Raw genomic sequence first — 12328 nt, forward strand, 5'->3', positions numbered from 1 at the left:
ATTGTTGTGATTTTTGCCTCATAATGAGGCTGATGGAAAACTCTATGAGTAGGAGAAGTGTGAGCTCTGCTATTTTCATGTGCTTAGATTATCAGTATTATCTTCAGTACATGGTTTATTTTCAGGATCTTCTGATGTCACTTGTTTATTTTGTGAGGGTTAATGCATGTAGATGACAGTATCTATGAGTCCACTTAACTGGGATAGAAGAATAGCAACATTTATGATATACATATAGAAGAAAATGGAGGCTTCAGGATCACCACTTCCATCTTATGGGTTCCCACTTTTCCTTCAGAATGCCTTGCAAAGCATATGCAACTAAAAAGCTAAGGACAGACCGACCTGGTGAGGGTGTCAGTGACAATATGTGTATTACATATTTGAAAGATTTAATAATCATAATTAGTAATTAGTAATAATAATGACTTGTTTTTACATAGCACTTAGTGTACTACATGCCCTTTTAAGCATTTTGCATGAATTCAACCATGTAACCCAATTCTTAATTTATTTCTAGATTTTCTCAATTTAAATGAGAATAAAAGTTATAATATTTTCTTTTACACCCCAATGGATTGACTTGATTGCACAACCATGCTGACCCTCACCCCCAATTTTGGAGACCACTGATCCAGGCTCTGAAATCATTATCTCTGAATGAGTGGGATGTTTCTATAAAGTACATCATAGCAACTCTTTCTGATATCCTGCTGCTATGGTATCATGCCCTCTGAAAGATGACAAAAAAGAAGGGCTGGTGACACAGATACCAGCCCAGTCAACTGAAAGCAGATGGGAGAAACCGGGTGAGGAGGTCCTGATGGAGAAAATGGAAATGTGGGATGGAGAGCTAGAAGCACTGCAGCAAGTGGGAGGGAAGTGAAACCTGTGTGTTCCTATGGACCAATGTCACCCCATTAAGTTGAATTTCTAAATAAAAAATATAAAGGGAAGCCCAGGAGGATGGAGGAAGTTAGAAACCAGGGAGGAAAAACACAACAAAGAGAAGAAAGGGGCAAATAGCTGGCAAGGGAAGGTGAGGGTAGACTAGGAAGTGAGGATATGGCACACATTGGCATGCAAGACGTTTGCTCAACCATATCCTGATATCCAATGCCCCGATAGACAGATCAGCAGGGAGATTACAAGGAATACTGAACTTTTGCTAAAGATTTGTGCACACAATTCCTCCCTAGGTATGCAGAGTGAGCCTGCCTCTTCTCATCAGAGTGGCATTTCTAACTTTTTCAGTCAGTGAAATAATATGACAATGCTAAACCTAAAGTGTAGGTCTCTAAAACAAGAACAGTAGAAGGAAGGGAACAGGCAAGGCAGGGAAGATATTTTGGGAATGTGGGTGATGAGGAGATATCCTTGTGATTCTTTTTAAATCACACTAGACATGACCAATGACAGAGAACACTCCACACTTCTGCAGGATCACAAAACCTGTTAGGACTTCAGCTATGAGGACCTTCAAGCTTCAGCAATAAAAAAGCCATAGCAAGTGATGTATGTCTAAGGTAACTGCCAAGACACCACTTTACAGGGTAGAACACTGTCAAACATTACCCTCCACATCTGACTGCAACACTAGAAGGAATGATAAGACAATCAGTGGGTATGCAGATGTCATGATACAGTAACACGGAGTCTGACTTAAAGAGTCAGAACTGGTTTGTTTTTCAAAACCACCCAGCCCAAACTCTTCATTTTACTTATGGGTAAACTGTCACCCTGAGAATAAAAAGCAATAGCTCAATGTCATCAAGTTGTCAAAGCTCAGACATGGCACTTAGGTGTCTGGATATTTAAAGAAGTGCTCTTGACTCTACACCTGTGTATTAATCTCCTCCTCCAGCTGCTTGGGTTCTTTCTAGTGAAGCCTCCCTCAGTAGCACAGATAACATATCCCCCAAATCCCAAACTGTCCCCACAGTGATCAAAGAAAGGATTAAGATAACCAGGAACATCTGCTGAGCTACCACTACATTTTGATTCAGTGCAGAGACACTAAGATTAACATTATCATCAATTATCCTCGACTTAAATAGCTATATTTAAATACACAGGGATCCTTGCTTTTTTTTTTTTACCTCCCTTCTCACCTCCCCACTGCCATTCAATGGCTACTTCTCTGCACAAAGAACAAGGGAAACTCAGGACTATTACCTTGCATAAGGTTAAGATGCTTTAAGCAAAAGGTTTATTAGAGGGGAGGGTGAAATCAATGTCAAAAGAGAAAGTCTGTGATTATCTTTGATTCACAATTATTCATGAATGTTCTCATCATGAACAAAGAAAAAATATTACTGAGCATAAAACAAAACCATTTCACCAACTCCCTTGCATGGGTAGGAACATAGTAAGAAGCAATCAAACAAAAGAGGAGGTCAGGTTCAAAAACTGAGAGGAGATAGGTAGGGCAGATTCTCAAGGTAAGATGTAAGAACCAGAATGGAAAAGAGCTAGGACCCTTATAGCTAGCAAGATCTAACGGAATATACATATGAAATAACTATCTTGGTTCTTTGCTTTCTTTTAGCAGAAAGAAATCCTCTTTAGACAGACTTTCACTGCTTCACAGTATCCTAACAGTTCATCCAGAGTCTGGAGAGTAGGACTGGAACCACACCCATCCAAATGGGTGGGTAGGTTGCTCACAACTTCATGAAACAGTTTGCAGTGCCAACTGCCACTGCAGAGTCCATGGAGACCTAGTTTCTGCCCCTTAAGAGGTTTTAAGATAGTGGAGCACAGACAAGTCAATAGACTACTGTAATTCAGCACAAGAGAAATAATGAAAAGAGTAGATAACCTGAGCCTTGCAAATAACTGAAACCTTCATGAGGAGGTGATTTAAAAGGACAGGTAAATAGAAAGAAGTCAGCAGAGAAAGGGTAGAGCTAGTGATGAAGAGTACAAGAGTACATGTAAAGGGGGTAGCAGGTGTAACACCCAGAACATATTTAAAAACCTAGCAAGTTTCGTAAATTGTAAATGGTTCACTTCCTGTGTATGGTGTTGTTTTGTTTTGTTTTCTGAAGGAGGAGGTTTTTAGTGAAGACAGATAACATTGGAGAGGTAGCAAAGGACCAGGCTATGGAGAAATTTGCAAGCATGCTAGAGGTAAGATTTTATTATGAGATTTATGGGTAACCATTGAAGGATTTTTAGCAAGGGTTTCATGATTATATTTGTGATTTGGCAAGTTTAAGACAGCAGATTGGGTGTCCGTCAGAGGAGGAGTGGATTAAAAAGCTTTGGTACATATATACTATGGAATACTACTCAGCCATAAGAAATGATGACATCGGATCATTTACAATAACATGGATGGACCTTGACAACATTATACGGAGTGAAATAAGTAAATCAGAAAAAAAAACTAAGATGAATCCATACATAGAAGGGACATAAAAATGAGACTCAGAGACATGAACAAGAATGTGATGGCAACAGGGGTGGGGGTTGGGGGAGGGGGGATGGGGTGAAGAAGGAGAGAGGGGTTAGGGGAGGGGAGGGGCACAAAGAAAACCAGATAGAAGGTGACAGAAGACAATTTAACTTTGTGGGAGGGGTATACAGCACAATCAAATGTCAAAATAATCTAGAGATATTTTCTCTCAACATATGTACCCTGATTTATCAATGTCACTGCATTAAATTTAATAAAAAAAAAAAGACAGCAGATTGGCATGTGGGTGGGAAAGAGTGAGACTGGAGGTTAGAGGACCAGTCTGGAGGCCATTATGGTAATTCATGCAAGAAATTATATAGGCCTGGGTTGGTGAAATAGGTACGGAATAAAGTGGATGGATTTGAGCTCTATTTATGAAGATAAATGGACAGGATTTGATGACGGAGTGGAGATAGTTGCAAGGAAAGGGCAGAGTAGACAACAATGACTTTTGGGTTTCTAAATTGAGCATTGAAATGGATTGTGGTATCATTTTCTGATATGGAGGAAGAGATAAGTAAGACCTGAGAAGGAACACATTTGGTGGGGGTTGATGGTTGGATTCTCTATGGGATATGTTTATGGTGCTAATGAAGATCCTAGCAGAGATGTCCAGCAAAAAATTGACATTGCTGACCTGAAGCTAAGGAGGAAGGTCTGAGTTAGAGCTAGAGATTTCATATTTATCATCGTATGAGTTACCACTCATGCAATGTATGAAACTGCATTGGGAGAGACCTACAGTAAGAAGTGGGATGAGGATAGAACCCTGGGGAGTCCCATCAAAGTAGAAAAGCAACTAAAAGAGAGTAATATTATGAAACTCATGATTAAGAAATCCGGCACTATAAACTGTTTCATGAAGGAATTGAGGATAATCACAAACTTTTCTCTTTTGACATTGATTTTAGGAACAGAGAGACTCAGGAAAGAAGGAGGTATCTCATGCAACAGAGAAGTCAAAGAAGATAAGAATGAAAAATGTTTATTGGATTTGTCAAAAAGCAAGCTAGTGCTAACCAGTTTCAGCAATGACGCCAGTTCCTAGGAAGCTGAAAAGTGAGCAGTCAAGGAATGGAAGAAGCTTTGTGCAGGCAGCAGGAGCAAGATCTGGCCACCCGGGGACGTCAAGTGCAATAAGATCTTTCACTTTGAAGCAGTGGAGAGTAAGGACACATCAATGTGTGTGTAGTGGTTGGACAGGGCAGGGGGTTGTGATACACAGGGAGGAGGGACAGATGTGCAGAGAAATTGTCGAATTCAGAAGAAAATGGAAAGGCCTTTTGGTAGCCATGGCAGTGGTCAGCTAACATGGAATGCCAACTGTTTTTAGGAGAAGAGTAAATTGCAGGACTAGTGGGTAATGCATCTGGACTCTGGAATTCATGGGAAACACAATTTATGACAGAGAAGCTGCAGAATGCAGGCAAGAGATAAAGAATTAAGAAACCTAGGCTGTTTCACATTAAATTCAGGTTTGCCTATAAACTCGTTAGCTAACTCATAACTGTCTTAAGCTATAAAACAAGGGCAAATGGTCCTTATCTAAGGGAAAATGCAAACATTCCTCTTGGGTTGATGTTATATATAAAAATACTCTTTTACATGGCAGGGATAATTGAGAGTTCACCATGCTGTATATAAACACCAAAACACTGTTAAAACGAGGGAAACCCCAGAATAGCATTAAGGAATAGAAGGCTCAGAACAAAGCAGCAGTCCTGCTGTGCCCAACTCAAACAAGCACACATCAATGGAATATAATGCTTTCAAATCCAGTAGGGAAAAAGGGAACAGATGGAAATATCATCTTCAAATGTTTTGGTCAATCCAATGGCAGGAAAGAGAAGGGAGGCCCTAGCCAATTGACTCAGTGGTAGAGTGTCAGCCTGGCATATGGATGTCCTAGATTTGATTCCTGGTCAGGGCACAGAGGAGAAGTGGCCATCTGCTTCTCCACTCCTCCCCCTCTTGCTTCTCTCTCTCTCTCTCTCTCTCTCTCTTCCCCTCCTGCAACCAAGCCTCCACTAGAGCAAGTTGGCCCAGGCGTTGAGGATGGCTTCATGGCCCCTGCCTCAGGCACAAAAGTGGCTTTGGTTGCAGCAGAGCAAGGGCCCCAGATGGTCAGAGCATCACCCCCTAGTGGGCTCGCCGGGTGGATTTTGATGAGAGGCATGTGAGAGTCTATGTCTCTGCTTCCCCACTTCTCACTTCAGAAAAATAGAAAAAAGAAAGAAAGAACAAACAAAAGAAAGAAAGAAAGAAAGAAAGAAAGAAAGAAAGAAAGAAAGAGAGAGAGAGAGAGAGAAAGAGAGAGAGAGAGAGGGAGGGAGGGAGGGAGGGAGGGAGGGAGGGAGGGAGGGAGGGAGGAAGGAAAGAAGGAAGGAAGGAAGGAAGGAAGGAAGGAAGGAAGGAAGGAAGGAAGGAAGGAAGGAAGGAAGGAAGGAAAGAAGGAAAAGAAAACAACCACCAGGGAAGAGAACAGCTCAAATGAGTGGTTCTTCTAGATAATAACACAGACTCCCAAGAAAGAAAATTGAAGTCAAACATTAAATACAAATTGAAATATAAAAGGGAAATCCACTTCCTTTAACATTACTAGGCATGTCATTTAAAATGTTTTTTTGCATTTTTCTATTGTAGGCTAAATGAGGTTGAGCCATTAGTAGACTAGTAATCTTGGGCAAATCACTTACCAGTTTATTTGTAGCATAGGGATAATAATATAGGCCCGGGGAGAAGAAAGTACTTTAGAAAGTGCATTCCCACTAGGCAAGGCTTTTTACCAGGTAAAGCATACCCTTAAGGAATGTATTCAGTGGGACACTTGAATATATGTAAACACAATAAATTTAAATCAATTTTTAAAAATCTAAAAAAAAAAGTTGAACAGAAATAGATTCGTAGATACAGAGAACATTTTCACAGCTGCCAGATGGGAGGGTTTGGGGGCTGGGGGCAAATTTGGAGAGATTAGGAAGTCCAAATTGGTTGTTACAGAGTAATTCTGGGGCTGTAAATTACAGCATAGGGAATATAGGTAATAATATGCTAATAACTATGTATGGTGTCAGTTGATTACTAGATTTATCAGGATAATAACTTAGTAAGTTATATAATGTCTAATCATTGGCGTGTACACTTAAAACTAATATAATATTGGATGTCATCTGTAATTTTAAAAATAAAGATATAAATTAAAAAAAAATCAATTTGAGATAGCTTAAGCCAAAAAAGGTTGGATTGCAGGTGTGCAGGAGTGCTAGGTATTGTGCAAATGTCTTAATCAGTTCAAGAGGTCTTTGGCAAAGGAAAAGTACACACTGTCCAGCAAGCTATGCGCTTGATGTCTCCCCAAGGCAGGAGGCAAACCTGCCAAGGGCTGCAGCATATCTCAGGGATGACCCAACGTTCATTTCCTCTCCACTTGCAGAGTTAGAGAGGAACACTTTGAAATCCAAATGGGGCCCTCTTTTCAGCTAAGGAAAACAGTCTCAAATCTTTCTGACATCTGCACAAAAGGGGTTCTGAGGGGCTGCCCTGCAGGGTCAACAGTTCTGAGGCCAGTTTAAACAGTCCCGCTTGGCCCTGGGAATGTAGGAGGGTAGGGAGGATGACAAAAAGGAACATGGTGTTGTGGGCGGCTTCAAGCATCTGTTTTCACAGGGCCTGCCCCATAAACACCGGCCCCCTGATGTACTTGGGAAACAGGACATCCCTGCTCTTGACTCATGAAATTCAGTTTGATCTGGTTCGATCATCTTGACAAATGTTCCTAGAAACTTTAGACTTCACAAATAAACTCTTGGAAACATATTTAACTATGTGGATTCTGAGTCTTTTAAATTATTAAGAAAAAACATCTGTGGTGATATTTTATTTTCCTCCACCGCCACACCCCTTCAATCATTCATGTTTTCAAAGGAGAAGCCAGGCTTGGGCTCCAGATATTTGGAACCCAAACGAGGGCTCTTTTCACTGAAGATCCATTGACTTCCATCTTCAGAGATCACAATCTCAGCCAGGGGTTAAACAATTTAGTCATCGTAAGTATGTTTACCTGGTGTAGGCCTACCCTCTATTCAGAGATATATTAAAATGTTCTACTTTTCAAAGGCTCCTGAACCCATCAAATAGTCCAGATCTGTTTCTCACTTCCCTGGCTGTGGGCTCTCCTGGACTGCTTCCTGCCCCCGCAACCAGTCAGGAAATGCCTTTTCGTGTTAAACTTCAAATCTCATGTGCTTCCACTTAGGCCCTTTTGATTTGCCATATCTTTGCAGATGTAAAGTGAGTCAATAAGAATCACCCCTTAGTAAAGTAAGTAGAAGATATGTCCAGGAAATTCACGAAGAAACATAAACATGCAATGAATATGTGAAAAGATGCTTAAACTCATAGGCAGTCTGGGAATTGGGATAATTGTCACCCATACTAGCAAAAATATCAAGTGCTGGCAAGGGTTTAGAAACATAGGCACTCCTGTACAATGCTGAGTTGAGTATAACTAGAATCTATACTTTGTAAGGTAAATGAATATTAGGTTTGAAAATAAAAACAAAAAACAAACACCTGACCAGGCGGTGGTGCAATAAATAGAGCATCAGCCTGAGACACTGAAGATCCAGGTTCCAAACCCCGAGGTCGCTGATACAGCTGAGTGCAGGTTCATCCAGCTTGAGCTTGGGATTGCCGAGTTGAGGGTGAGGGTAATAAACATTATCCTATGGTCTCTGGCTTGAGCCCAAAAGTCGTTGCCTTGAAGCCCAAGGTCACTGGCTTGAGCAAGAAGTCACTGGCTCTGCTGGAGTCGCCAGGTCAAGGCACATATGAGAAAGCAATCAGCGAACAACTAAGGTGCCACAACTATGAGTTGATGCTTCTCATTTCTCTCCCTTCCTGCCTGTCTCTCCCTGTTCCTCACGTGTACGCTTAAAACAAAAAATGAAAAAATCTATTGAATCGGATTTTCTGATCCTTAGAATCTGTGCTGAAGATGCATAAAAGGTAGCCTGATCAAGGATTTCTACTGTAGAACTATCATTTTCTAAAATAGCAAAACTTTAAAACAACCTCATCAAAAAGAGAATGGTGGACTCAACTGTGGGGTAGAGATCTCAAGGACATATATAAGTGAACAACAACAGCAATAATAAAATAAGGCATAGACTGTATACATGTAATTGCATTTTGAGAAAAAACAGAAAAATGAAATTATTTTTATACATATTTGTATGTATCACTGATGATGCACAGAAAGATAATAGTGGAGCTGAGCATCAGGGGAGGCTTTCGCATTGTCTCCACTGCTTGCTGTGGAAGATGATTTGACTTTGGGTGATGGATATGCAATGCAATGTACAGGAATTGACAAAAGTAGGTTTACAGTTTTAATACAAATATATAATACAATAATTAATAAATAATACAAGAATAAATTCTGTTTCACATACTCACAACTGTAAACCTACTTTTGCTAACCCCTGCACAGATCATGTATCATAGAAAAGTACACTTGAAACCTATATAATCTTACTTATCAATGCTACCCTGATAAAGTTAATAAAAAAAGAAAAAAATGTTTTCATACATTTATTGTAGAACTATTTTTTTTCTAAAGTGTTTCCTGGTTGTAGACCAGAAGCAAGGGCATAGGTCTTGGTGGCTACAGTGAAAGTAAAAAGGGGAGGACCCAAGTCATAGTCCAAATTTTTCATCAATTTTCTGTGTGATCCCAGGAAGTCATTTTCCTTTTCAGAGTCTCTGAAATCAGTGGATAAGATGAGAAGCTCACTAAGGTGCCTTCCTTTTCTAATATTTTATGATTGTCTAAGTCTATATCATTACTGTAAGTCCCTGACTTACAAACATGTGACTTCCGTAAAACTTGTATTTAGAATGGAGCATCAGAAAGACTACTGGTAATCCACTGCAGTTGGACATCAGTGAACATGGTATTATAGTTACTTGACTCCCATGGCAAAGACCTTGCCAATAAAGACCTTATGAAACTAGAGCTGCAGATGATAGCATCCAGGGGAAAAAACAGGGACCTAGAAATTCCAGAATTGAAAAAAAAGTTTTCTACAAAACAGTTAGCTAATGTTTTTGTCTCATTGAGGCAGGGATGACAAAGTTAGAGAAGCAAGATCCTGATATACGGAGGTTCACGAACATTTACCGTATGTACAGTTACCGAAGGCTTGAGGTGCTACAGGGCCATTCATTATGAGAAAAAGAAAAGCTACACAACCCTTCCTTTATGCCTACTTCAAGAAACTGACTCAGGCAGCAGAAGCAAACCCAGACTCTAACACCAGTCCTATCCTCTCCAACAAGTCCATCATCTTCTGCATCATCCAAGTTTGTATAAAGGTGTATTTGAAAATGTTTCAGTATTTATATGAACGGAAAGGTAAAATTAAATACTATGTTAAGACAAATGTCTAAGTTACATTTAATAGGGAAATGTACCCGTTCCAACTTATACTACAAATTCAACTTAAGAATAAACCTACAGAGGCCCTGGCCAGTTGGCTCAGTAGTAGAGTGTTGCCCCAATGTGTGGATGTCCCAGGTTTGATTCCTGGTCAGGGCACACAGGAGAAGCACCCATCTGCTTCTCCAACATTCCCCCTCTTGCTTCTCTCTCTCCTCTCTCTCTCTTGATTGGAGTGAGTTGACTCCAGGCACTGAGGATGGCTCCACCTCAGGCACTAAGAAGAGTTCAGTTGCTCAAGAAAGCAATGCCCTAGATGGGCAGAGCATTGTCCCCTAGAAGGCTTGCCAGGTGGATCCTGGTCAGGATGCATGCAGAAGTCTTTCTCTCTGCCTCCCCTCTTCTCACTGAATTAAAAAAAAAAAGAAAGAACAAACCTACAGAACCTATTTTATTTCTAATCCAAGGACTGCCTGTAATGTAAAATGGACTCGATTATTTTTGATGAGGACATGGCCTTTTATTCTTTTCTCCAAATTCTGGCACAGTTTGACATTTTTACTTTACTGAAAATGAAAGATGATGAAAGAGAAGGTTGGTGCTGTCACCATGTTCCCTGTTTGGCTATGTTTTTGAGGGTTTTGTTGACTTGTTTTTGCTATCTTCCTTTAACTGTATAAGCTCTTACACTTATTTGAGTGTTATAAAAGTGCAAATAAAAAGCTAGAAGTCAGAAGATCTGAATTCTACAGTGTGACCATAAATTCTGGAACCATTAATATTTTTACAGATTAACCCCCCTGAATACTCTTGATGCAAGTTTATCCAGTGAAAATCAGAGATGCAGATCATCTGGGGTAATGCATCACATATGCATAGACAAGGGTTGGTGAAAATGCTGCATCAGTGTATTGTGTTCGTTGTAATTTGCATAACAATTTGAACTGAGCATTACTAATAGGGGACACTACATTGACAATATTATATAATATGTTTTAATGTAATATCTATAAATTACTTTTTATATATATTCACCTATATTTTTAGACTTTATGGCTTCCCTGTATTCTTGATATTGGATAATTTATATCTTTACTATGGAAATAACAATTGGACAATTTGGTCCCCGGAGTGATAGAGAAGAACTACGTGGATAAAAATGAGCTATAGCAATTTACACACATCTGCTAACATATCATACAACCAAACTGGCTTTTGTAGATACTCCAGATGAAACTTGAGGAAACCTTGGCATTAAGTCAATTAAGGAAACCTCTTCCTGGTCCCTCAGAGACTGACCAATTTAGTTTTGCCTATTATTAGTTAGCAAAGCTCCTTCCAGCTGGTCCTCATCATTTTGCTTGTTCCACGAGGTCCTAGAAGGAAATTCTAAGCAACTTCATTCTCAAGAAAACATACACACTTCAGAGAACAGCTCCTGTGACTGTCTTTCAACAACAAAAGAAGCAACTTACTCTCACTCCTTTCTCGGGAAAGCACTTACAGCCCCCACTGCAGTCTTGGCCTCTGCATGGCTTTCCATAGGATTTCTTCTCTCCCTATTAAAAATAAATAAATAAATAAATAAATAAATAAATAAATAAATAAATAAATACAAGTAAAAATAAAGGAAGTTAGTAAACCATGTGAATCAAGAAGCAATGTTGCCTTGGGGAAGTTAAACCTTAGTCACATTTCTAACCAAGTAAATTTAGAGTGTCTTTAATCATCTCATTTGATGGTGTCATGAGTCACATTAAGTAAAAGTCATCTCAAGCTTGTACCCTTTTAGGTCAGGTTTATACCTCACTAAACAGCCAGTTGAGTAGCCAGTTTATGGCTCAGATATCCCCTCATTGGTATAAATTCTAGACACAAAATATAAAAGAATTTATTTACATAGGGCTCAAAAGAGACCATTGACAAACCTCTGTGCCCAACTGGACTTATGTATTTGCACTTACTGAGAATGCAATAGCTGTAGGAGAGAACGTGAGAAAAATACAAGTGCTAAAAATGTAATGACAGATGAAAATGAGCATCCTGTATTCTGCTCTAAGAATTGTTCTCAGGCTCCACTTTCAACAAACTCTTAAACCTTACAGTGACACCCTATGCCCTGTTTGTCAGATCCAAACTCTTCACATGGTATTGTACAATATCTCTGAAATGCTCCAATTTCTTTTTTTTCTTTTGTGCTTTATGATGATGATGACTATTATTACTAACAGAATATCTACAAAACCCCCACATGATCTCACATGTGCTGACCCCCTCCAACTTTATCTCTTCACTCTCCCCCTGGCTTGCTCTGCTCCAGTCACACTGGTATATACATTCTACTCTTTAAAAACTTAAGCCTGTTTCTGCCTCAGGGCCTTAGTACTAGCTGCTACTTCTGCTTAGAGCAGGGGCCCCCTGAGGCC

The 12328-nt window shown here is 39.8% G+C and overlaps 1 protein-coding gene across 1 annotated transcript in view; it reads right to left on the reverse strand.

The window, feature by feature from the left end:
• The window catches only part of COL4A6 (collagen type IV alpha 6 chain), a 423902-nt gene that overhangs the window by 187522 nt on the left and 224052 nt on the right, over positions 1-12328 (reverse strand). The window contains exon 3 of the mRNA XM_066356857.1: positions 11378-11461. Within this exon, the coding sequence (XP_066212954.1) occupies positions 11378-11461 (84 nt within the window). The remainder of the gene's footprint in view (positions 1-11377; positions 11462-12328) is intronic.

Source organism: Saccopteryx leptura, chromosome X (genome assembly GCF_036850995.1).
Source record: "Saccopteryx leptura isolate mSacLep1 chromosome X, mSacLep1_pri_phased_curated, whole genome shotgun sequence".
Taxonomy (NCBI): domain Eukaryota; kingdom Metazoa; phylum Chordata; class Mammalia; order Chiroptera; family Emballonuridae; genus Saccopteryx; species Saccopteryx leptura.